Raw genomic sequence first — 25,354 nt, 5'->3', positions numbered from 1 at the left:
GAGCACATCACTAGGAACTAGGACCATAGAAACATGCTCTTAAAAACGTTAACACTGTCTGTGAAGCTAGATTTAAGAAATAAGTCTTTAAAGTTGAAGTAGGGCTCCATGGTGTAAATTTACCTTTACACTTGTTTCATGTCTACTTGAAGTCTCTCAAAAACTCAGTTTTCATTATCTCTTCTTTACACTTAAGTATTAATATTCTACTTTATGACAGAATAAAAGGGGGCTCTTTAGATAACACAACACTGAGATCATTGCATCATGTAGTGTTGTACATAACTTTAACTTGGGGTGTTAAACGCAACTGAGCTCCCGTTAAAACCAATCAATCAATTCTTTCTTTCTCCCTGTCCTATCCCCCAGTCATGTCTGTCCCGTTTGTAGCAACTGAAAATAAAATAAATTCATAATTATAATAAAGGTCAATCAAATGGACCAATATGGCAAGGCCATGATGATCCACTTGGTAAAATAAATCTGCTTGGCATCTTTCTTGGCCTTAAGACAACAATTCTGATGGCTAAAGATCCAAACGGGACAACAAAAAAAACAAAAAAAAAACCATCAATCATCTGTCTGTAAAACAATAATGATCCCCTTTAAAATGTTTATAATAACATAGACTTGATGTCTTTACATAGTTTAGATATTTCTACTGAGCTGCACATAAGGCTTTAACACTATACAGTGCATCCAGAAAGTATTCACAATGCTTCACTTGTTTCACATTTTGCCATTTTAGAGCATAATTAGTGTGGTAAATTCAGTTGACTGGATATGATTTGGAAGTCAGACATGATATGTCAGACAGTGTATGTCAGACCATAAAACAAGCCATGAAGTCCAAGAAATTGTCTCTACACCTCTGAGACAGAATTACATCAAGACACAGATCAGGGGAACCGTACAGAAACATTTCTGCAGCACTGAAAGTTTGACTGAGCACAGTGGCCACTATCACCTGTGAATCTGGAAGAAATTTGGAACAACCAGGACTCTTTCTAACCAATCTGAGCAATTGGGGTAGATTGGGGCATTAGCCAGGGAGATGGCTAAAAACCTGGTGGTCACTCTGACAGAGCTATACTGTTGCTTTGTGGAGAGAAGAGAACCTTCTAGAAGGACAAGCCTTTCTGCAGCACTCTATCAATCAGGTTTGTATGGTAGAGTGGCCAGATAGATGCCACTTGTAAAGGGGACATGACAGCCCACCTGGAGTTTGTCAAAAGGCAAACGAAGCACTCTAAGGCGATGAAAAACAAAATTCTCTGGTGTGATGAAACAAAGGCTGAACTTTTTGGCCTGAAAACCATGTCTGGAGGAAACCAGGCAGTGCTCATCATCTAGCCAATGCCATCCCTACAGTGAAGCATAATGGTGGTGACAGCATCATGCTGTGGGGATGTTTTTGGCAGCAAGAACTGGTCAGTGTCAAGGGAATGATGAAGCAGTACTGTACAGAGACATCCTTGATGATAACCTGCTCCAGAGTACTCTGGACCTTGGACTGGGGTGACGATTCATCTTCCAGCAGGACATGACCCTAAGCACACAGCTAAGATAATAAACGAGTGGCTCCAGGACCACTCTGGAACATCAGCCTGATGGAGCTTTTGAACTTCTGCAAAGAAAATGGGAGCTTCAAGGCTATAATTGCTGCCAAAGGTGCTTCAACAAAGTAATGAGCAAAAGCTGTGTTTACTTATCTACATGTTATATTTTTAATTCTTATTAAATTTGCAAGAATATTAATTTCCATTTTCTGCATAACAGGAAGAACTAGTACATTAATTGGGACTACTTTCATTAACCTACAGTTGACGCTGTGAAAAAATAGTAAGTAAAAAATAAACAACAACTGTAAACAGTAATTGCTATTGCCATAATATGTCTTTACATTACAGCTACTGTGTGTAATATAATATGACGTTGTAAGATGCTCATCAGTGTTGGATTCACGAGGAGGCGTTTCACATTATTCTTTACAGACATCAGTAATGAACAGAGGTGACCTTCACTCTCCTGAATCTTTCAATAAACCTCTGAGCTGATTTTATCTCTCAACATAAGAGAAACCCAAACTCTAACATGAACAGAATATATGTGGCCAGGGCCTTTCATTGCTTCCAGTCTTTTTTATCCACCTCTTTTCTGTATGAAATGGTAAACAAGCTGCATTCATGTAACACTTCTAGTCTAATTATTTGCTGAAAGTTCTTTATACTACAAAGACAATTCACCCATTTATGCGCGCAATTGCTTTTTCTTTAAGGTCATGATGGTGAATTAGGAGCAAGTTTTGGGTTCAGTACCTTTCATAGAATGTGATGCAGCTCTGAACAGTTTAATAATAACAACAGTTTACAATAGCAGCAAAAACAAAGATGAAATGTAACTGACTGTCAACACTTATGCAAAACGCATGTTTTAGATTTATTAGTTATAGTCACACTATCTAATTCTATTACTTAGGATCTTATCAGTACTGATAAGAGCACCAGAAATTATTATAATTAGCACTATATTTCTTTTTTAGTATTGTATAGTTACAGCATTATTGAGCTCTTCGTGGTTTACTTAAATGCAAAACGTTTTCCTCAACCCAGTCATTTTTAGAAGTGTATATGTGAATTGTCTGATGTGAGATTTATGAGCTTTTAACCTTTTTCCAATATATAATTCAGGTTATTTGAGGGAGTATGACATTTCAGATTATTTCACAGTCATTAATCATTAGTTAAACTCTGGTTCTCTTCCACAGTGTGTCTTTTGTTGTGTCTTACTCCCGTCAGCCCCAACTGGTCATAGCAGATGGCGGCCCGTCCCTGAGCCTGGTTCTACTGGAGTTAATTTTTCTGTTAAAAGGGCGTTTTTCCTTCCCACTGTCACTAACTGCTTACTCGTAGGACTCATCTGACTGATGAGATTTTCTCTCTATTATTGTATTGTTACAATATAAAGCACTTTGAAGTGACATTTTGTTGTGATTTGGCAAGATACAATCTAAATAAATTGTAATTAAATCAAAATGAACTGCACTGAATAGAATAGAATTGAACTGAATTGTATTGAATGCATCACAGTGATGTAGAGTTGCTATGTAAGTAGCAGCTGTCTAGTGCAAACTGATCAGTTTTAATGTGTTGAGAGTGAAATTTCATGTAGCTGTACACACTTTGAAGCTGTGCTGAGTCCAACAGGCATTCACCGTTACATGAACTCCACTGGGGAGTTAGCTTTCAAAATGAGCATGGTACATTAAAAGCTCTGTGCCCTGTCATGCTGCACTGAGATGTTAAATTAGCTGTTGTGATGTTTAACCCTAACCCTGGCAATTGCCCTAATGTGGTATCAGATTCAAAGGCAGTTACAGAGTTAATGTGGTTATGCCTCTTTACAGCAGTTGTGTTTTCTGAACAGACTTGTTCATATGAAAATATAAACAAGCCTTTTACTTTGTGATGTTTGTTATGTGCTCGATGAGTTATTGAGCCAGTGACACTGGAAGTTCTAAATAAGCTTCGGTTAGTTCGCCTGAACACTTGTGTGTATTTTTTTCTTCTTCTTTCCCGTTATTGTCTCAGCGAGCAGACAAGATGGTCTGCTCGCTGGAAGCTGTACTGAATGATACACCAGATGCTACACTGTTGCAGGCGAGCTATAGGAACCAATTTAAGGACCCTAATGTTGCATATTATTTAACACATGAGACTTTAAAATGAACTACTCGATCTAAAGTAAACTGTAAATATTACTGAATAAGAAGAACAGAGTGCTAGGCAACTGTAGCAGCTTGCTGAGGGGCTGACATACAAACAAGATCCTAATCTCAAGAAACAAGCCAAATGATAGAAACACACTTTCACATTATAATCTGCCATGACAATGTCTGAGTAATATCTGATGGGTTTACACGCCTGAAGAAGCATGTTGCAGTCTTATCAAATGAGCTTCTGTAGAGAATTAATGTCATTGTCTCATCAACTACAGTATACTCAGTCCTCTTTTCACTTACTGTGTGCAACTTAACACTTATCTGTATGAAGGAAAAGGATTCTGGAAAAACTAGGAAAGGATTCTGGAGTTCCAGAGGGACCCACTCAACACAGATGTGAGAGTGTGTTGGGTCACCCCCCTTCCTTTTCTTTTCTTTGTTTCTTCTAACAGGCAGAGAAGATACCTCAAACTGTGCAGTGAACATTTCTGCTGTAAGCTATACTGAGCTAAATGAGCTAATTCCCTGAAAAATAGGGACATACATTTTTATCCAGAAAAATACAATATATAATTTACACCTTGAGCTTGTCACTATCTTGATTTAAATTGCCTCATCTTGTTCCTTTATGTACACTTACTGCTGCTTAGATTCAAGTCAATAAATCTGTTGTTGAATTTGTTGAATTACTGCTTCTGGAACAGTGTGGAATGTCTGACTAACTCATTGTTCAGCTTTCAAAATTCCCTGCAAATCTGAATCTGACAACAAACATAACTTTGGAAGCTTAATTTTCACTCTTCTGTGTCTCGCCATTTTTCACGATTAAGAAAGAGCATTTTCTTCAGATGTTATTCAACAGGAACACACTGGTCAAAAAACAACAATATTGTAGGTAGAAGACAGTTTTCTACCTACAATATTGTAGACTTCCCTCTCAGGGGGTCAAAGGTCTTAACATCCAGCTTTATGTGACTACTAAAAAAAAAAGAGTTTTTCTCTATTTCCTAATAATAAAGCATTTTTATTCTTAATCAAAGATAAGATACATTATCATGTTATAATAACATTATTTTTGATCAATATATGAATGAGAAATGTAGTTTGAGTAAGTAAAATGACTATTCTAATGGCCCTGTTGTGTGTGTGTGTGTGTGTGTGTGTGTGTGTGTGTGTGTGTGTGTGTGTGTGTGTGTGTGTGTGCGCGTGTGCGTGGTGAATGCATTGGTTGACAAACACAGACTTTAAAAGGATAAAAGAAAGTATTCCCCTGGATATGAATTAAAAAGTGAATGTTATGTGCTAAAGATAAATAGATAAATAAAGATAAATAAATAAAGTGGAATCACATAAACTGAATGGAACATTAAGTGAATTATATCCATATGTGATTCAGTGCTTAAATGTGATAGAATTTCTGTGTTAAGAATGAAAAAATGAACTTTTAATTAATGGATTAAAGTAGTTCAAAGTTGAAATTTTGTCTTAAATCATGTAAGTCAGATTGACAGTGAGAGCATAAGAGAGCATAAAGTGTGAGTGGAAATCAGATGATTGGATGTTAATAATGTGATTGGATGTCCCCACGGGTGAGGTTAAAAAGATGTGACAACCAGTGGGATAGGGAGGAGAACAGGTGAGCAATATAAAAGTGAGGTGACGAAGAGTTTTGTGTTTCTTCTCTTTTGTCTTCTGTGAGACGAGCAGTTCAGAAGATTAGAATTAAGAGGTTCACAGTTTAAAATGACAGCAGAGACGCTAAAGGGACCCAGGCCGACCTGTGAACCTGCAAACTGGTTGTATATCTTTTTAAGAAGAATAAACTGTTTGCTTCGAAAGGAATGTATGATCTTATCTCAGATTTAGTGTGTGACTAGAAAAATGTATAAAAAGGATCAACAGGATCGCCTAGATGAGCACGTGCATAGACTTTCACTGTGTATGCTGTTGCTCCCCTGCAAGTAAATAAACACATTAAACTTGCTGCTCATTAAAATTTCTGCTCTGTGTGTCTCACTTTATAAGAACATTTTTCTGACAGCTATCCTCAACGCTCATTTTTACTGTGTTAGATGGTCAATTCTGAAGGAGTTTGATTTACTTCCACTGAATGCCCATGGGATGCTGCTTTCCTGCTGGGTGATTATCATCGACTTAGAACAAGAGGATGAGTGCATCTTTGGATCCAGTTGTGCTCCTACCTCTCCTCATCAAAGATAAGAAAATGCTCAGCGTTAGCTAGATAAGTATAGTTTAAGTGATTTAATTATTGTTTAGTGATTTTTTACTATTTTATTTTCCTTTTGAATTAGTCCTGCTAAATTGCTATGATAAAATTTCCTGTTCCTTAAAGTCTACATTGCTGACATTCACTTTTTCACTCTTTGAGGACCACTAAAGGTAACAGTCCCTTGGGGCCTACGGTATGGACCTCTATAACCAGTCCAGATTAACAAGTGCCACGACTGAGAGGGGAGCTGCCATAACAGCTGTGACTGATGCAATGTGACCTGCAAGGCTACACAGGTTTTCTCATATCAGGGCAGGCAGGGAAGACACCTGGACATCAAGGCAGTCAGGCTGGGCGAGTCCCTTCACCCACATTGGCTCTGCATTACCTGAGAGGGGGTGGCTGTAGCTCAGGTGGTAGAGCAGAGTCCCGTCTGCTCCAGTCTGCATGGGCAAGATGCTCTGATTCATCACATTGTGAACGTTAGGTAGAAAGAGAATAGAAGAAAAAGGGCTTGTGTGAATGAGCAATGTGTAAGGCACTATATAAGAATCAGTCAATTTACCATCCAAGACTTATAGTGTAAGAGATTAGGACTTTTCTTTTCTATCAGAGAGCTGAAACAGATTTCTTGTATAGGGTTGTGGGTACTGCAGACTGACTAAATCAAATCTTGTAGTAAGTTCTTGTACTGTTTAAGTTGCCAACTTCGGGAGCAGAAGAATCCTGATTTGCATTTGTTGACCTCACCACACTATTTATATCCAGACCTGTTAAAATACAGACCTGTGGCCATAGTGTGGATGGATGCATGGATGCAGTTATACGGTTATTTAATCAGCACTGAAAACTGACTTAGTACTGGAAGGTTTAATTTCTGGTGTCATTAGGATTCTTTTACTTTTTTCAAGTGAAGTGCACCAAAAATAAATATATTCCTCATAAAGGTTTTTTTTAATGCTGTACACCATAATAACATGGGAATAGTTGGTGATATTAAAGTCCTGTTTGTGGCACATTAGTATATGTGAGGGGGCAAACTCCTCAAGATGGGTGGTGACCATGGTGGCCATTTAGAAGTCGGCCATCTTGGATACAACTTTTGTTTTTTCAATAGGAAGAGGGCCATGTGACACATCAAACTTATTGGTAATGTCACAAGAAAAACAATGGTGTGCTTGGTTTCAACGTAACTTTATTCTTTCATGAGTTATTTACAAGTTTCTCTTTGTTCACAGCCATTGACATGTCGAAGAGGTTAACACGTGAGGAGCGAAATTGTGTTGATATCTGGTGAACGCAGTAACTGGGTCATTCCAGCAGATTTCAGTGCAAGACCCCCTACGAGACCACCCATCTCCCATGCTACAGTTAGCAAACTGCTTGCTAAGTTTCGTGAAACTGGTTCAGTGTTGGATTTGCCAAAATGTGGACGCAAGAAAACTGTCACTAATGAAGAAACATCAGTGGCTGTCCTAGCTTCATTCAGCAAGAGCCCACAGCGTAGCACTCGCCACATTTCACTGGAGAGTGGCATTAGTCTAACATCCCTTCGGCAGATATTAGCTACTCACAAATGGCACCCTTACAAACTCCAGCTACTGCAGCATCTCAACAAGGATGACCCAGATCGGCGCACAGAATTTGCAGAATGGGCAAAACAAAAATTGGAACAGGACCCTCAGTTCACGCAGAAGATTTTGTTCAGCGATGAGGCAAACTTTTATGTGAATGGTGAAGTTAACAAACAAAACCACCGCTATTGGTCTGACACTAACCCACATTGGATGGATCCCTCCAAGACTGTTGGAACAACAAAAGTGATGGTTTGGTGTGGTATATGGGGTACAATGATAGTGGGTCCATTCTTCATCAATGGAAACCTCAAGGCCACTGGATATTTGAAATTGCTACATGATGATGTGTTTCCCTCTTTATGCACTGAAGCTGGCACGTTCCCTGAGTTTTCCCAGCAAGATGGTGCACCACCACATTATGGGTGCCAGGTCCGAGCATTCCTAGATGAACAGTTTCCTGGAAAGTGGATTGGTCGTCGTGGGCCAGTTGAATGGCCCCCAAGGTCTCCCGATCTGACCCACTTAGACTTTTATCTTTTGGGATACTGGATGCCTGTGCTGGCATTTCTCCTGCGGTGTTGCTATCAGTGTGTGAAGAGTGGGAGAAGAGGGTTGCATTGACAATCCAACACAATGGTCAGCACATTGAACACATATACTAATGTGCCACAAACAGGACTGTAATATCACCAACCATTCCCATGTTATTACGGTGTATCCATATAAATGGCCCACCCTGTATGTATGTCAGAGACTGTGACACTTATGTTTAGTCCTCAAGTCTCATGTGCCAGGCTTTTGAAATTTAATGAATTTATGATTCCTTTCAGGTTCAAAAATCATTTAAAATGGAGTTTTGTTCCTTATTTCTTTTGTAATAAATGTAATATAGGTTGTATCATATTTATATATATTGCTTACTGTTTCCCCAGTGACTGTTGTATATGCTGAGCCCATTGTCTGAGTATTCTGGATGGAGTCATATATAAGTCTGGGTTCTATTATTAAACTATTCTTACGTGTGTTTTTTTTTTTACATTGTTGTTCATTCTTAAGGGTTTATTTTCTAACCTTTTTATATGAATCTTCTGGTCTTAGTTTTAGTTGCTCTGTCTTTCAGGTTGTATTTGGCTAGTTTTGCTTAGTTTCCATTCGGTTCTCGTGTCACATCTGCTTTGGCTTTCAGTGATCGCTTGTGTCAAGTTAATCTTGTTCCCCCATTTAGATGTTTAATTTCCAATTTATTTTATTAGTGGTTTGTTATTCTGTATCTTCTCTAGCTTATGTTCATGTCCCTCCCATTATTGATTCCCTGATTCTCCTCAGCTGTGAATTAATCTCCCTGCACTTCTTCCCTCATTACCACTTGTATATATTGTCTCAGTCTTCCTCTGTCATGTTGTCAAGGGAAGACTTAGCTCTGTTTTCCCAGTCTTATGTTTCTAGTGTTCTCTCTATATTCAGCAGCTTCGCTCTCAGTTATTCTCTGGTTTTGGTACTTTGCTTATCTCATGTTCACGATAATCAGCTCATAAATTATAAGGTTTTCATGTAACATGCATGACTGAGTGAATGGGTTAAATGCAGAGAGGAATTTCCCCACGGGGATCAATAAAGTATACATAACAGAACTAATTAGAAATTCATTTAAGCCATTTGTTAATATTCAATTCGATTTGATTTATATACACTGTAAAAAAAAAAAAAAAAAACTGTCAAATTCACGGTAAAATACCGGCAGCTGTAGTTGCCAGGAATATACCGTGTAAAAAATGTGGAATCTGTAAAAGACAATACGGTATACTGGTTTTGTAACCCTAAATTTTAAGGTAGACAACGTATTATTTTACCAAAATCATGATAGAAAAAAACAAATATATTTGTCAATTATACAGCAATTTAATGTAAAAAATGCAACTTTCCATAGCTTTTTACGGATATTTGCAGTAAAAAAAAAGTTATAATATAATAATATTTACAGTAATTTGTTGTTAATTTAACAGTAATAGGATAGACCCTATTATTGTAAATAACTGTAAAAATAACAGAAATATGTTAAACCTTATTAAAACCTTTGACAGTAAAAAACACAGTGAAATTGTATAACAAATTACAGCATTTTATTTTGACCAGATACATTTTACGGTAAATTCCTGGCAACCACAGCTGCCGGTATTTTACCGCTAAAAATACAGTACAATATGAGGAACATAAATGGTTTACCGTACATTTTACATTTGCAACCGCTAAATATAGAAAAATCTAAAGATGCTCATATATAACCAAGGTAGTGAATATTACTGATAAACAATGAGAAAATTTGACATACCATTTGAAAACAGACGAAACATATCATTTTCTCTATTCCTACAAAACAGCATAGATCTTGAGAATACAGCATGTGTCCATATATGTGGCTGGTAATCCATGGAGGAATGAATAAACATGAAACAAAATATTACCTGCCCCTGACCTATCAACAGTAATGAGTCACTGGGTCCTGCCTTGGTGAAGGAAAGGACTCAGTGGAGTTTCTAATGCGCATGGTGTCGAAGATACAAGCTCTGCAGGAGTACTTCAATGTCCATCAGGAGTTCACTTTGGACTGGCAGGATCCCCTCTGCAGCAAAAAATGGACAAAGTTTGATCAGTGCTTGAGCAAAATGCACAGAAATGAACAAAACGTGCTGCCAAAAACAGATCTAATGATAAATGATTTCTTAAGTGTAAAATATACAGTTCTTAAAGGATAGCTATTGTCAAAATGCAACCTGGGCTGTTTTTTTTTTTTTTTTTTTAACTGTAAACGAGACAAACATATATATAAAAGCATAATTACCACAAACGAGCCGTTTTTGAGATTGACCGTGATTTTGTTTTGTGGTCAATAGCCAGTGAATGGGAATACTAGGGGGCCGGGGCATAAATTTGAGCGCATCAAAATCGATACAGTAAAAAAAAAAAAAAAAAAAAAAAAAAAAAACAGCCCAGGTTGCGTTTTGGCAATAGTTATCCTTTAAATCTACTTATGTAAAAGTGATACATAGACAACGCAGCCCTAATCACAATCATAATTTGTTGGAAAACGTATTTAAGTTTCCTATTGATTTATCATAGAACTTGAAGTTAATGGCTGAATGCATGGTGATGAGACCTATCATTCAATCTACATTTTATAGCGTATGAAACTGCTCACCTGGACATGAACCTGAGCTCGGCTGATTAAGATTAGTGTCTCCTGTCCATCTTTCTTTAGCAAAACTTGAATAATACCACTGCTTACCTCTCATTGAATCTTTGGGTGCAGACTTAATTGAAGAGCCTCGTATAAACAGGCAGGGTGTGATGTTTAGGGAAACCAAAGAATACAGGCACCATCATTTCTGCCAGAAGACTCATGGGGTGCAACGAAGCTTTCATTGTGGACTGGCTAGATACCTTCTGCATTCAGAAAGAAAACAAGAAGGGCATACACCATAAACAATAATAACTGACAAAAATAATGAGACAAGAAATTAAAGTAACAAAATAAGTGCAAATCAAGTTTCCCTGTGTTGCAGTGTAGCTGAATGTTTTTCAACAATTTGATTTACGGTAAAACACATACCAAATATTTCCAGCCAAGGTTTGTTTCAATCTTCAGCATGTTTTTCCTGCCATTGTCTTGAAACTGTTTCATCTGTCCCTCTCAGTTGATGCTGTTTACAAAAACAAAACAGCAATATTGTAAAGGGAAAAAGGAAAATGAATTTAATGGAAAAAAAAAAAAAAAAAAAAAAAAGATTATGACCTGAAATCTCACCATTTCCTGAGAGTCACAGGTCCTTTGAGTATCCTTATGGTTTCTGCTCAAATTCAGTGTCTGAAAAGGGCAGGAACAAAACAAACCTTTTTAATCATAATAAAGACAAAATAAGATTTAGAGACAGACAACAAAGAAATGTGTAAAATATCTTCTTGAATCTGTTTACTTTACTAACCTTGAAAGAGACTCTTGGGTCTTAGCTGTGCCACCACCCTTAAACCTTAAAACAGATGGAGACGATATGCTGGCCTGGCTTGAAATTTCCATATTTGGTGCTGTAAAACAATATCACAAACAATAGATTAATTGTACTTTTTGGACCTTGGCCAAAGCATAATAGAAAAAACAGAAAGCCCTTCATGGCTATTGTGCAATGAAATCATAATACTTACTGGTTTGTTTCCAGGCAGCCAGCAGTTTTCTTGCCTGAACTGGTCTCAGGACAGAGTTCAGATCAGTCTCACTGATGAACTGCAAATCCTCAGATGTCTCCACTCCTAATGATTGCCTAATGAGTGCCTCCAGTACAATTTCAAGGATTAAGGCAGACAGGTCCGGCAGCACCTTAGTAATGGAACTCCTTATGCTGTCCCCCATTTCTGAGATGTCTGATAAAAGAATGTGAATAAAGGTCAATTTACACCAAGTGGTACCTTTGGTCTTAAAATATGAAGCTGATCTTGCTTGATACTACACTTTTATACAGTGTTTCGTAAGTACCAAACTAACAGCACCATTATTGTGACAGCACACTGTGTTTCAATGGAACCATTTGGTACCCATACTTCATGTAAGATGTTAATGGATAGAAATCAATTAAGTCAATGATGTTCACACACTGCATCTTTTCTTTTTCCTTTCTCACTGAGTGCAGATGATACTGAGAATGGTATTCTGTCACGTGCACCGACACCAGAAAATAAACACTGTCATTCTTAATCAAAATGAGAACTACTTCACCAAACTCAACAGAGTCAGAGCCCCCTGTGACAAGGAAGTGTCCTTTCTTGTACTGTGTTCCCTTGTACATCATTTCTACTGTGACCTTTGTATTGGTTTCAGTAAAGTCAAACATTTGAACTGCTTCTTGAATGGCTTTACTGTACAGCACTGAGGAAAATGGAGAACCATCTTTGACTTTCAAGACAGATTGACACAATGACCCTGCTGCAAGATGGGCTTGAAACATCTGATGTCTTTCAGAGAGTGTATGGCAGAGGTTTTTGAAATTTTTCAGATTTCTGGCACACCTCTTGAAATAACTGTGCTTACTTTCAAAGCGCATTGTCCATAATCTTATCAGTGGGCCAAATTTCAGAATCAGTGCTGGGTAATGGCGTAGAAAATGGTGTTTTGGTCTCAGGTTGCATTCTGGGAACAGAGCTTTTCTTGACTCTAAATATTCTTGAATAAGAATATCAAGATATGCTACCTGAGCCACTGAAATTTTCTGAGCACACACCATGTCTACAATATCTTTCAGCTGCAGAGTTAAGTTCCACACATCATCTGTGGGGTCTGTCACTATGTCACCAACTATGAGAGGCAGCAATCGGAAGAAGTTCCAGTTCTGTACAACCTGTCCTGAGAGTTTAGCTGCTTGAGGACTGACCTCAGATGGCTTTGTAGAAGCATCAGAGGCATGGTAACTAAACTGTTTGATGCGTCGGTTCAGAGTGGAGTAAGTGAACCATGCTTTTTTCTTTATGAAGTATTTCAGATACAGTGCCACATCATAAGCCAAAACTCCCTCAAAGATATCATGACCTAGACATGGTGGCAAGCCTGGCATACAAACGTTGAAGTATTTCAGTGAATTGAACACTGACCTGAACTTCACTCCTTCGACGTCTGGTGTATTGTCAATCTGGAGGCGATCAACAGCAGAGTTGTAGTTCTCTTTGGTACGTTCTGGTCCACACAGATTTGGGTCAGCACCCTGAAATTCAGATTTCGTTATCAGGCAGTACCTGCAGAAGTACTTTGAAGAACTAAAGTTTTCAGCGAAGCCACCAATACAGTGAGAACCCAGATTATCACCAGCAATGCAAAACAAAGTTCCTTTGACTCTAGTTTCATCTGATGCAACAATCCCACTGTCCTCCAATTCTTTCAAGTCTGCCAGTAATTCAGAGAACACATTAGCATGACCAAACTCTTTAAAATCTTTCTCCCTGCACAGTAAGACAAGAGACATGTGATCTGTGTCTGAGCGTACATGAAGTGGCAAGTTTGCCACTGATGCATATACAGCTAATACCTTGTGTTTTGTCCTTGCAGAGCCTAAAGGGTTAACGACTTCAAAGGCATCCTGGTAGAGTACTAGCTTGAGACATGATGGGTTTTGACCAAAAAAATCATTTGATTTAAACAGCTTACTATCACTTATGCCACACAGAACATCAGCAGGAGGCTCAGTAGAGGGCTCTTCTGATTTCTGCCACAGATCAGACTCTAGCAGACATCTCAAAGTCTCTCTTAAAGGCACATAATAGGCAAACCTATCTTTTCTGTTTTCATCTCTCCCTAAAAATATTTTCTTTGGTTCCACATAGTTGAAGGCTTTTTTAAAGGTCTGAGCTCTGGAGTCCACTGTCCTCAATGGCCCGGTATGACATGCAGAAAAAAGATCATAGCTTTTGACAGACTCGCAGACTTTGTTGATGTCCTCCTCTGATAATGATGTGTCATCTTTTAACAGTGATGCAAGTTTACCCAAACTGTATGTCTGTCCCAACTCATGTATGTTCTGCATTTCCTCCACAATGTTCTGTATGGTTGAAGCAGGCAGTAGAAACTGACCCCGCAATTTTAAGTAGAATAGTGAAACGTTTCTCAGAAAAAGATCACAGAATTCAGGGGGCATTTCCATGTTATCTTCATCTGTAATAGACTGTGCAGCAGGCTCAGAAATCAAGGGTACAAAGTCATCTGATGTGGTTGGAACAGATGATGATTGACATGCAGACTCTCTATATAAATCACCAATGCTGCTGTCTGAAAACTCTGTGTTTACGTGACATGTGAGCAGTAAAAGATGATTTAACTCTAAAGGTATTTGTGCATCCTCTTACTGGACAAGTGACCACGTGTCCTTCCACAATATGGCTCTTCAGATGAGCTATTAACTCTTTAGAGTTCTGACACTGACGTTCACACATCGCCATTGCACATGTAAACGAAGAAACCACCGCCACACCAGTGACATGGGTGGGGGCAGAGTGTCTTCGGTAAAAATGAGCCTTAAACGCGCCATACCTGGTGTATGTCTGCTTGCAGCCTGCTTCAATACACCAAAAGAAACAACGTGGCTCATTCCGATGCAGTTTACAATGAAGCACGTAGCCCCCTGATGACTGAACTACCTTACCACAGAAATTACAGGTTAACATAACTCCATGTACTTTGGTAATTCCTCCCTAGCGAATTAAGCACGCCAAACACAGAAACTAATCCAGAGCAATGCTTCCCTCGCGACAGTAATGCTAACTCAACTCACAAATGCTAACTAAATTCACAACCTCACTCATAAAAAACGAACTGCTAAAATTATCTATAAATGCTGGGCTGGTGGATTTTTATAACAGAGATAACTTGAAGTTGCATGTACTCACCTCACCTCGAACTAATTGTAAGCTGCCAGGATGTCTACAAATTCCGAAGATGCTGTGGTCCAAGCAGCAATAAATGGCGCTAATATACGAGTTCAAAACTGTGTCCGTTAGCGAAGCCAACTTGAGTCGCCTGCATGAAAAAAAGAGCGGTTGGCACACAGCTCAGCAGCGCGCCGCGCTATTGGTCATTTTCAGGTGACGTCATCCCGCAATGTAACGTCGCTCTTTGTTTCTTTAGGAGGAGGTTCGAATTTGATCAGAAGTCATGTCTGCAGACTGCTGCAGCCACGTCTTGCCTTGCTTCCCCTTTTTTTGGTGAAATGGTTCGCTCATACTGCACAATGTTGCTACCAGAATTTTTTTTTTCTCTGCAATTCGAACGTAAAACGCCTGTACACAGTTTACCAGTGGTTTAGCTACCAATCAACAGCATCACACAAACTCAAAATTTAAGGCGGACCCACTTAAGGTGGTCTGATAATATGGCGTGAAACACAACAACATAAAGTTGTTTTAAAATAATAATTAAAAAAGATTATTGAAATCAATTTTATTCACAACCATGAACTTTATTTTTAACATCTTCTTTTGCTGTTGATTTTTTTTTATCAGAAGGTTAACAATGATATACTGCAGGCCTAACTTTTAATCTGTATATCAGTATCTGAATTTTAAAATAAAAAAAAATACTATCAATTTTATTGTCTTTCACTGCTGATATTTGCTTCTTTTTTTAAAAAAAATTTATTTACTGGTTGTATTATTACGGTGGACCCTATTTTTTAACATCTTGCTTCTGTAAAAATGAATGTTTTTGTTTGCTTAAAAATCTACAGCTTTATACTGTGAATTCCAATGTGCACAACCCCAAAAGATGTAGTTTTACTCAAATAATACCGTAAAATCTAAGTTTTTCAGACATTTTCAACATTACAATATTTAATTGTAAAATGTATGCATATTTATTTGTTTTCACAGAAAATATTTATAATTTCAACATTTTATTACAGTAAAAAACAAAGTTTTATCCAGTCTCACAATTAACGGTTATTCAATCTATTTAATACAGTAAAAGGAAGTTTTTGGTTTTAAGCTCCATTACCGTTGGAATTTGACGGTGTTTTGCTGTATATTTTACTGACTTTTTTTACAGTGTAGAGCCAATTTACAACAACAGTAACCTTAAGGTGCTTTGTACTGGAAGGTAAAGACCCTGCAATTATAAGCTTACAACACCTGTTATTCTCAGGCAGTCTCCCATCCAAGTACCAACCCTCTCCCAGTGGGATTAATACAATTTTTAATTGTGTCTGAGGAAAGCATACGTTTAAAGGCAGTAATATTAATGATAATAATAGCAACAACAACAACAACAACAAGTTACGACTAAACTGAAGTGTCTTAGATGGAAAAAGTATTTTGCTGTTTTTAAAAAACAAACTGTAAAAAAAAGTTTTTAAAAAGAATATTAAACGGCAACACCAACAGACTGTAAAATCCAAAACAGTATACCTCTGTAGTAGATACTGAATTACTGCTAATAAAGAGAACATAATCCAGGGCTCTAGACTAACTTTTTGCCATGGGCGTACAGGTACGCCTAACTTTAAAAAGTTAGGCGTACCGGCACAAAAGTTAGGCGCACACAAATTTTATAATAATTTATATAATATAATGTGTTTTTCTGGATACACTGTGCTTTTTCAGCATTCAAAGATTGATGACACCGTGTCAGAGCACTGGCTATGAATTTCAGAAGGATCAGACCTTAACTTAACAGAAAAGTTAGCAATAGTTCTTTTCCTATTACAGCTACATCCACTTCTGTCGTGCCTAGGCTGCTCACTAGGGCTGGGTATCATCACTGATTTCTATAATCCGTTCGATTCCGGTTTTCAAAGTCCCGATTCGATTCAACTTAGCCTCAGACAGTCAGAAATATTATAATTCTGATCATTTATCAGTGCTGATACACATGAGACTTCATCAGAATTGTGAATATCACAGCAGATGCCTTTGTGTGAAAGTAACTGAGAATAAAACAGAAAAACATGAAGGAGATTTTCCTGGTCTGGCTTTTTATAGCAGATAACCTTAAAAATATTCTACAATGTTCTGCATATAAAGTTTAAATTTCTTCAGTATTGAACAACAGAAAAAATAGGCTTTCTTGTCCGAGGTCATTTAAGTGAAAAAAAGAAAAAGAAAAGAAAAAGACAGCAGCCGACAGCGCTGTAAACAACGGTAGACTGGTGGGTAATAAGCGAATGAATAATACGGAAAACAGAGATTGGAGACGGGAAACTGTTCTTGAAGTACAGAGAGAGATAGAGAGAGAGCTAGCTGTGCATGAAGTGTGATTTTAATAGTCGTGGAAGCAAAACAGCAAAATTCATGACGACATTGATCAAATGTGAAGCGCAGTTTGCTGCTTCTTTTGCTGCTGGCTCGGTGAATTTTGGTTGGAGAGAGACAAAACCTGCAGCTCAGAATCAGCGCAAAAAGACGTAAACACAGCGCGGACCGGCGCATCAGAATCGCTAAGCTCCGACAGCGTGTCCGTCTACGGGCCGTCGGGTGAGAAAGCCGAGAAAGACAAAGTTGATTCTGATGTGTCGGGTCCGTTCTGTGTTTACGTCTTTGTGTGGAATCCGTGTACCTGCTCTCATTTGCTGTTTGGTTGTTGTTGAAATGGTTTTGTGAGCTTTAATCTGAGAATCTGGCGTTTCTGGCAAAACACAGTTATATTTAAAAGTCGATTCAGGATTTAATGAATTGATATCGCTTTATTCAAGCTACTCACCTCTCTCTTCCACCTGCACTTTCAACTGGACCACGGCCAATCAGAGAGGTCCCGCCCCTGACTATCTCTGATTGGTTTAGTCCACGATAGGGGCATAATGTGTGTCTGTGTCTGTTGTTGACCACAGGGAAGGTTGCAAATTTTTTTTTTTTTTTTTTTTTTGCTACCCGAACAGTTGGTCGCACAGGTGCAACCAAATATTTTTTTTTAGTCGCACCACTGAAAAATTTGGTCGCATTTGCGACCAAATTGGTCGCACTCTAGAGCCCTGTAATCAAGAAAAGTCAAGAAACAGTACATAATCACACACATACATCACAAGCAAGTAACATAAAATATATTTCTGTCTATAGAAAAATACAATACCAATTTGCTTTTTTGATATTTACTTTACAATGTGTATATTACACATTTCACCATTCAGAAATTCACATCCTGCTTTCTATAAAAATAAGTACGGTTTATATTTGTCAAAGTGTTTTAAGTTCAAGTTAAAACATGAACAAAACTAAGCCAATCACATAAAAGCACATAAAAGGGAACCAGGAAACTACTAAGAAAACTAAACTGAAAAAATGTGAAACTAGAGATGCTAGAAAACAGTAACACCAGAGCCAAATGACACGGAGGGAAAGTGACAAATCCTCATGATACACATGAGAGGGTGATTAGGAGAAGTGGAAACACAGCTGGAGCAAACAAGACATAACAAGACAGGGGAAGCAAAACTAAACATAATGCACACGGGACAAAAGACTATCACAATAAAACAGGAAACAGACTGAGACCAGCCACAGGAAACAAGGGAAACACATACTGAGACTCAGACTGACTAAATACAGGGAAGGGAGGAAGGAGACAGAGACAAGAGTTGGAAGAGATCGAGGGACAGAGAGGGAGACAGAGGCAGAGAGAGAGCGAATGGGTGAGAGACAGAGACAGAGAGTGACACCAAATTTGACATTCATTAACAGACACAATAGACTACATACTGGGGACACAGGGGAGGACACAGCAAGGACAGAGTAAGACAGACTGGACACATAAGGAGGGAGAATAAACCAGAACTAAGAACTACAATCATAACAAAACTCAGCAGCTCTCCAAAGTGAACATTAGCATCTCATTAACCCTCAAGAACTGAACAACAGACTAAGCAAACTCAAAAACCTGGGACAAAGACCCAGGCCCATGAAACTAAACTAATACACTAAGGAGCCAATCATCCCCAGTTCTTAACTTTCAGGGTTGGCAGGTGGACTGCCAGAGCTAAAAATGTTTCTTCAGCCATCTAAAATTTCATTGGTACATGTTTGGCAACAGACTCAGGTGTTAAAAAACATATTGGAGATGGGATTTCACAATGAGGCATCCCAGTTTATTACTCAGCATGAATCAGATGCAATCAAACCCAGAAGGTTTGGACCAGAACTTCACATATTTATAAAAGAGAAGACAAAAATGAATTGGTCAAAAATGGGACACTTTCATTTGCAGTATGAAAGGTTTTTTTTAGCCTCACTTTGGGCTTGTTGTTCAGAGAAACAGAAATTTTGGCACAAGCTTGGCTCTGTCTCATGTACCCGCATTAAAAAAAAAAAACCCAGCTTACAGTGCTATGTATAGCCTTTGAATAAAGTCTAAAGTGGCCTCATTTGCCAAAATTTCATAAAGTGGGCACCATGTCTTTAAAATGCAAATGAGGATAAAAGAAGAGTGTCTCAGTTGCAGGAATCATTTAAACAGAGCTTGTCTTGCAATGGTTAAGCTTGTGGGGTGTTTTCAGTCACTGCAGTATGTGTAGGAGACAGACAGGGCATCATCAGAAGTCTTTTAGACACTATGTGTTTAGGTTTTGATGCTACTGTTAGGTGCTCAAAAGACCAACAGCATATTTCGCTGATGTGATCAAAATGTTTTGACATGTCAGAAATATAACAGAGAAATCAGTTCTAAGTACATTGGTTGGTGAAAATAGAGCATAACTAGGTGGCTTCAGCGTTCTTTGCATTCAGTTGGCAAATATCAGCAAGCAGCTTCATTCTATATCACACTTATTCAGTGAAATAAAATAATAACAGTTGTCAGTGATGCCTGCTCTGTTCTGTCTTGGGTCTCTTGGGGGTCCCAGAACAGAGCCATAGTACCAAATAAATGAAAATAGCTGAAGATAGAATCTGCAGATGGTCCTGACTGAAATTAAGTTAACCTTTTCACACAAAATATTTTTTATTTGTACAGATATAGACAAAACATGCTTTGTAATTAATCTGCAATCATTATTATACCAAGACAAATCTAGGAAAAGCTCTCACATGACATCTTGCAAATTTTGGATTTGTCAAACACTGTTCATCCCTCAATTTAAATTTTCTATAGGTTTCAGTTTCACCGAAAAACTTCATCATACTATAACTAGTTTAGCAAATGACGAATATGCTGATTGACCATATGGCTGCCAACTCTGGTTGCGCTTTGCAGTTTGCCTCCACATCTGTCTCCAAACAAAATGAAGGAAATGAATTAATGGGAAAAAACCATTAGACTCTCAGCCTTTTCCTAAAAGGAGTGCCTTCTGTCTGCTTCAACCAGCTCTGATGATTAAGACAAGAAGCAGCAGTTACTGAATCAAATGGAAACAGACATAGAAAATAAAGGCCGTGGTAATAATAATAATAAAATACCTTGTACCTAGGCTCCTGTGGAGGTAAGGTGAGTAACATAGTCCTGATGACATTACAGGGATAGAATAAGGTGAATATGTTAATGTGACAAAACACTATGAGTGCTCAGTAAGAGGACAAAAATAAAGTCCATAAAGAATACTGTATGAGATCTTTTGCCCAGTTTAAAACTCTTTACATCCATCAGATCACCAGTGAACCTGGGTATGGTTAGGTTGCATTATAACTACATGCTAAACAACTGTGGTTTCAGAAATTAGGAACTGTTACCTATCAAGTTTCTTATTTGCATTGTGGCCTTCACATCATTCTGATTTCTATTTAATTATGCTTCAATACTGTGCAAAAGTTTTGAGCCACCCATTAGTTATTTATATTCTGCTACCACAAAGATGCAGTAGTTTCTTGAAACTAGACTATAAAGAGACAGATTCGACATATTTCTCCTATATCAGCTTTCCTTTACTGGCTCCCTGATTAATCCAGAATCTAATTTAAAATACTTCTCACCACATACAAGGTCTTCAATCAGGTCTCATCTTATCTTAAAGACCTTATATAACTGTATGGTCTGATGGTTGGGGTTACTATGTGGTATTGTAGGGTCTTTACCTTACAATATTAAGTTCCTTGAGGGAAATCTTGTTTCAATATAAATAAAACTGAACTGAATTAAAACAACAATAAATGGAAAAACAGTAAATACAACAAGGCAAAAACAGGGTTTGAACAGTTCTAACAAATTCGAAAGTCAGTATTTGCTGACCACCGTTATTCTTCATCATCATCAGCCTGAATTTTCTTGTGCAGGCTTTCTGGTAATTTCTTTACTTTAGTCTATTCAATTGTTCCACTATGTGCATTTCTCTATCCAGGTATGCTTTTTCTGCAATTGTGGTTGGCATCACTGTCATGCTCAAAATGAAGCTGCCTTTTGTCTGTTAGGTGTTTTCCAGATGCTATTTCATGGTGGATCAAAATCTATTGGAATTACAAACGCAGAAAAGTACCATCAGTTTGGGCAGTTATCAACACCACTGGCTGAAATGCAGCCCTGAACCACAACAGAGCCTTTGTTATGTTACAGATAGCTGTAGACACCTACTGCTGCTCTCATCAGTCTCTTTTGTACATACTGAAAACAATTTGAACCAAAAACCTCAAGTTTGCATTTGTCACTCCAGAAGACCAACTGCCGCTACTTTTCACTCCAGAAAAATGTCATTTGACATAACTATGCCTTATCTCACTGTGTCCCTTCCTGAAGAATGGCTTCCACTGAGGCCTTTTCTGATTAGGTTTTGGTAAACAGCAGATGTGTCTTGGTTCAAGCAGGATTTTCTAGGTCGGCCACTGCCAGAAAGCTAGTAATAATAAAGTGGCAAAAGTTACTGTTTAAAATTGGCTCTTTGCTAAATTGTCTGACATGTATAGATGTGACACCACTTCAGCCCTTGAGTTCAGTAATTTTTTATGCTTGAATAATTCATAGGTCAGTGGTAAGTGGCTTAAGCAAAACAACAAACAAAAAGAAAATGTTTTCCTTTGAAAATGACTATGGACAAGGACAAGACTAAAAACCAGCAAAGCCGGCAAGGTGTGGTTCAAGGGTCAAGGTTCTTTATTTGTCACATGCATAGTTATACAAGTATAACACACAGTGAAATGTAGCCTGACACGCTCCTCGACACGTGCAAAAAGGGGGGGGGGGGTAGAGGAAGAACATTATATATATATATATATATATATATATATATAGTATATACATTGGGTGAATGTGCAGTAGGAGCAGCAAGCAGGTGGATTCTGTACATTAATATGAATAGACATCTGACTATTTTACAGGATAGACAATATAAACATATTTAAAATTAAAGGAATTTGGAATGTACATTGTGCCTTGGTTTAGAGTGTCTGGAAGAGAGTCCTGTCTCAGTCAATTATAGATGATGTGAGAGGGCGGGTGTGTGTGTGTTTAGGGCCCGGATGGCTTGGGGATAGAAGCTCCTCTTGAGTCTCTCTGTCCTTGCCTGGATGATGCAGAACCTTCTACCAGATTGCAGAAGTTGGAACAGTTTGTTGCCAGGATGGGACGGGTCCTTCAGTATCTGCGCTGCTCTAGTCCGGCATCTTCTGGTGTAGGTGTCCTGAAGCGGGGGGAGAGCAATCCTGCAGCAGCGTTCTGCCATACGGATCACTCTCTGGAAAGCTTTTTGGTCCTTCACACAGCTGTTCCCAAACCACGATGTCATGTTCTGTGTGAGGATGCTCTCCACAGCGCCTGTATAGAAAATCCTGAGGATCTTTGGAGAGACCCTGAACTTCCTCAGTTGTCGTAGGTGATACAGGCGCTGCCTAGCCTTTTTGGTCTGGACCTGAATGTGGGCAGCCCATGTCAGGTCTGAGGAGATGTGGACACCAAGATACTTGAAGGACTGCACCTTCTCCACTGGAGCTCCATTGATGATAATGGGCTTGTAGTCTCTGTGCTTACCCCTTCTGAAGTCCACCACCAGCTCCTTGGTCTTGCCGACGTTCAGCTGGAGGTGGTTGTCCTGGCACCATGATGCCAGATTCTTCACTTCATCCATGTAGGCCGCCTCATCGTTGTTGGAGATGGCACCCAACACCACTGTGTCGTCAGCAAACTTCACAATGGTGTTGGAGCCATGGGTGGCCACACAGTCTGAAGTGTAGAGGGAGTAGAGCAGTGGCGAGAGGACACATCCCTGAGGTGCTCCTGTGTTGATGGTGATGCTGTTAGAGACGCATCTACCCACCCTCACCACCTGAGTTCTGCCAGTGAGGAAGTCCAACACCCATGCACACAGACGGCTGTTAAGTCCCAGATCCCTGAGCTTTGTGAACAGTCTGCAGGGCACTATTGTGTTAAACGCTGAACTGTAATCAACAAACAGCATTCGCACATAGTTACCCTGTTTCTTGTCCACGTGGCTGAGAGTGGTGTGTAGGACATGGGCGATGGCATCCTCTGTGGATCTGTTGGCAAACTGCAGCGGATCTGTGGTGTCTGGGATGGAGGAGGAGATGATGTTCTTCAGCAGCCTCTCAAACACCTTCATTACTACCGAGGTCAGTGCAACTGGCCGGTAATCGTTCAGGGATGAGGGTTTGCTGTTCTTGGGCACAGGGATAATGGTGGATCTTTTGAAGCATGTGGGGACCACAGACTTCGCCAGGGACTCGTTGAAGATGTAAGTGAACACACCTGCTAGCTGGTCAGCACAGCAGCGCAGCAGACGGCCGGTGATGCCGTCTGGCCCCGCCGCTTTCCTTGTGTTCACTCTCCTCAATGCCGCTCGGACGTCATGCTCCGCGATGCTGGTCACCGGTCTCTCGCTGATGACGTCACTGTCCTCGGTAGTCAGGCGGTAGATAGCATTAGCCGCCTGGCTAACCTCGAAACGGGCGTAGAACTGATTCAGCTCGTTGGTGAATGCAGAGTCGGCGTTGATCGGCGCAGTGTCCCTGGCTTTGTAGTCCGTAATGGTGCGTAGTCCGTGCCACATACTCCGTGTGTCGCCCTGGTGGAAGCGGGACTCCACACGTTCCCGGTACCGGCGTTTGGCATCTCTCACCGCGCGCCGCACGCCGTATGAGGCCGCTTTGTAGGCGCTCATATCGCCAGTGGCGAGACCCGCGTTGTAGGAGGCGGTCCTGGCGTTTACTGCAGTGCGGATCGATCTGTCCATCCACGGTTTCTGGTTTGGGAATGTGGTGACTCTCGCAGTGGGGATAATCTCCTCTGCTAGCATATTGATGAAGCATACTGCTACTTCCGTAAACTCGTTGATGTCGACTGCACATGCTCTGAACATGTCCCAGTCGACGTCGTTGAGTGCGTCCTGTAGCATAGCTTCTGATTGGGCAGTCCACCGTTTTACCTCCCTCGTGGTCACGTCTTCCCTCCGTATGTTTTGTTTATACTGGGGAATGAGAAAGATGGCGTTGTGGTCAGACTTCCCAAAAGCCGGGTGTGAGACAGCTTTGTAGCCCTGCTTGTATGGCGTGTAGCAGTGATCCAAAATTCGATCCCCTCTCGTTGGACACGAGACATGCTGGTAAAAGTTTGGCATGACTTGTCTGAGGTTCGCTTTATTAAAGTCTCCTGCTACAATGAGGGCTGCGCCCGGGTCCTTGTTTTGAAGCGAGCTCAGCACATCATGTAATTCGGACAAAGCCATACCTGTGTCCGCTTGGGGTGGGATGTAGACCACCGTGGCGATGACCGAGGTGAACTCACGGGGCAGATAGAAAGGGCGGCACTTAATGCTCAGGAACTCCAGATGTGGCGAGCAGCCGCTGGAAAGAGTAGAAATGCTCCTGGCATCACACCACTTTCTGTTTACCATGAAACACACTCCTCCACCTTTGGTTTTGTTCGACTCTGCCGTTCTGTCCGCGCGGAGCACAAAGAATGAATCCGACGGAGTTACGGCCTGGTCCGGCACGGTGGGGGTCAGCCATGTCTCCGTGAAGCACAGAATGTTGCAGTCCCTCATGTCACGTTGGAAGGTGACCCTTGCTCTTAGGTCATCGAGCTTGTTCTCCATGGATTGTACATTGGCCAGTAGGATACTGGGCAGTGGTGTGCGATGCGCCTGCTGTCTCAGTCTGTTCCTAATACCAGCGCGTTTCCCCTGGCGCTTCTTTGTTCTGCGCCTCGGATGAGCGGCCCGTCCTTTGTTGTTCTCCGCGCCGCGTAGAATCTCTGGCGGCCAGGGAGGGTCGGGTTTAAAAGTGTTCAAGATTAGATGTGCAATCTTGGCACCGATGTTTACAAGTGATCCGCTGTCGTATACTATAAGACTAGAGGATTTTGGGATGTAAACCAGAGCAAAAAATAAGTAAAAAAACAAGAAAAGTGGATAGTCGGAGCGGAGCGGTCAGGAAGGCGTC

General features: G+C 39.9%; 2 protein-coding genes across 6 annotated transcripts in view; both read right to left on the bottom strand.

Annotated features, from left to right (window-relative positions):
* Positions 1–25,354, bottom strand: part of LOC146383131 (metabotropic glutamate receptor 8-like) — a 120,715-nt gene that overhangs the window by 34,398 nt on the left and 60,963 nt on the right. The window lies entirely within an intron of this gene.
* On the bottom strand, positions 9,627–22,125 carry LOC146383132 (uncharacterized). 4 transcript variants are annotated; one of them, XR_014800722.1, is made up of 8 exons: positions 14,953–22,125; positions 13,163–13,272; positions 11,726–11,941; positions 11,509–11,608; positions 11,331–11,390; positions 11,136–11,226; positions 10,812–10,969; positions 9,627–10,148 (listed from the first exon to the last, which is right to left on the bottom strand). XR_014800722.1 is itself a non-coding variant. In XM_084934304.1 (7 exons), exons 1-2 carry the CDS (start codon positions 14,203–14,205, stop codon positions 11,899–11,901), a joined length of 1,086 nt encoding a protein of 361 aa, XP_084790430.1. In that variant the 5' UTR covers positions 14,206–14,938; the 3' UTR covers positions 9,627–10,148; positions 10,812–10,969; positions 11,136–11,226; positions 11,319–11,390; positions 11,509–11,608; positions 11,726–11,898. The 4 variants fall into 4 exon arrangements, 2 of the variants coding, with proteins under 2 accessions (XP_084790430.1, XP_084790429.1); XR_014800721.1 differs by having other exon boundaries at positions 14,948–22,124; XM_084934304.1 differs by lacking the exon at positions 14,953–22,125 and having other exon boundaries at positions 11,319–11,390; positions 13,163–14,938.

The sequence above is a fragment of the Perissodus microlepis genome, chromosome 7 (assembly GCF_051167445.1).
Source record: "Perissodus microlepis isolate ML-2025 ecotype Zambia chromosome 7, ASM5116744v1, whole genome shotgun sequence".
In the NCBI taxonomy this organism is placed as follows: domain Eukaryota; kingdom Metazoa; phylum Chordata; class Actinopteri; order Cichliformes; family Cichlidae; genus Perissodus; species Perissodus microlepis.
This window is presented reverse-complemented; position numbering and strand designations above follow the sequence as displayed.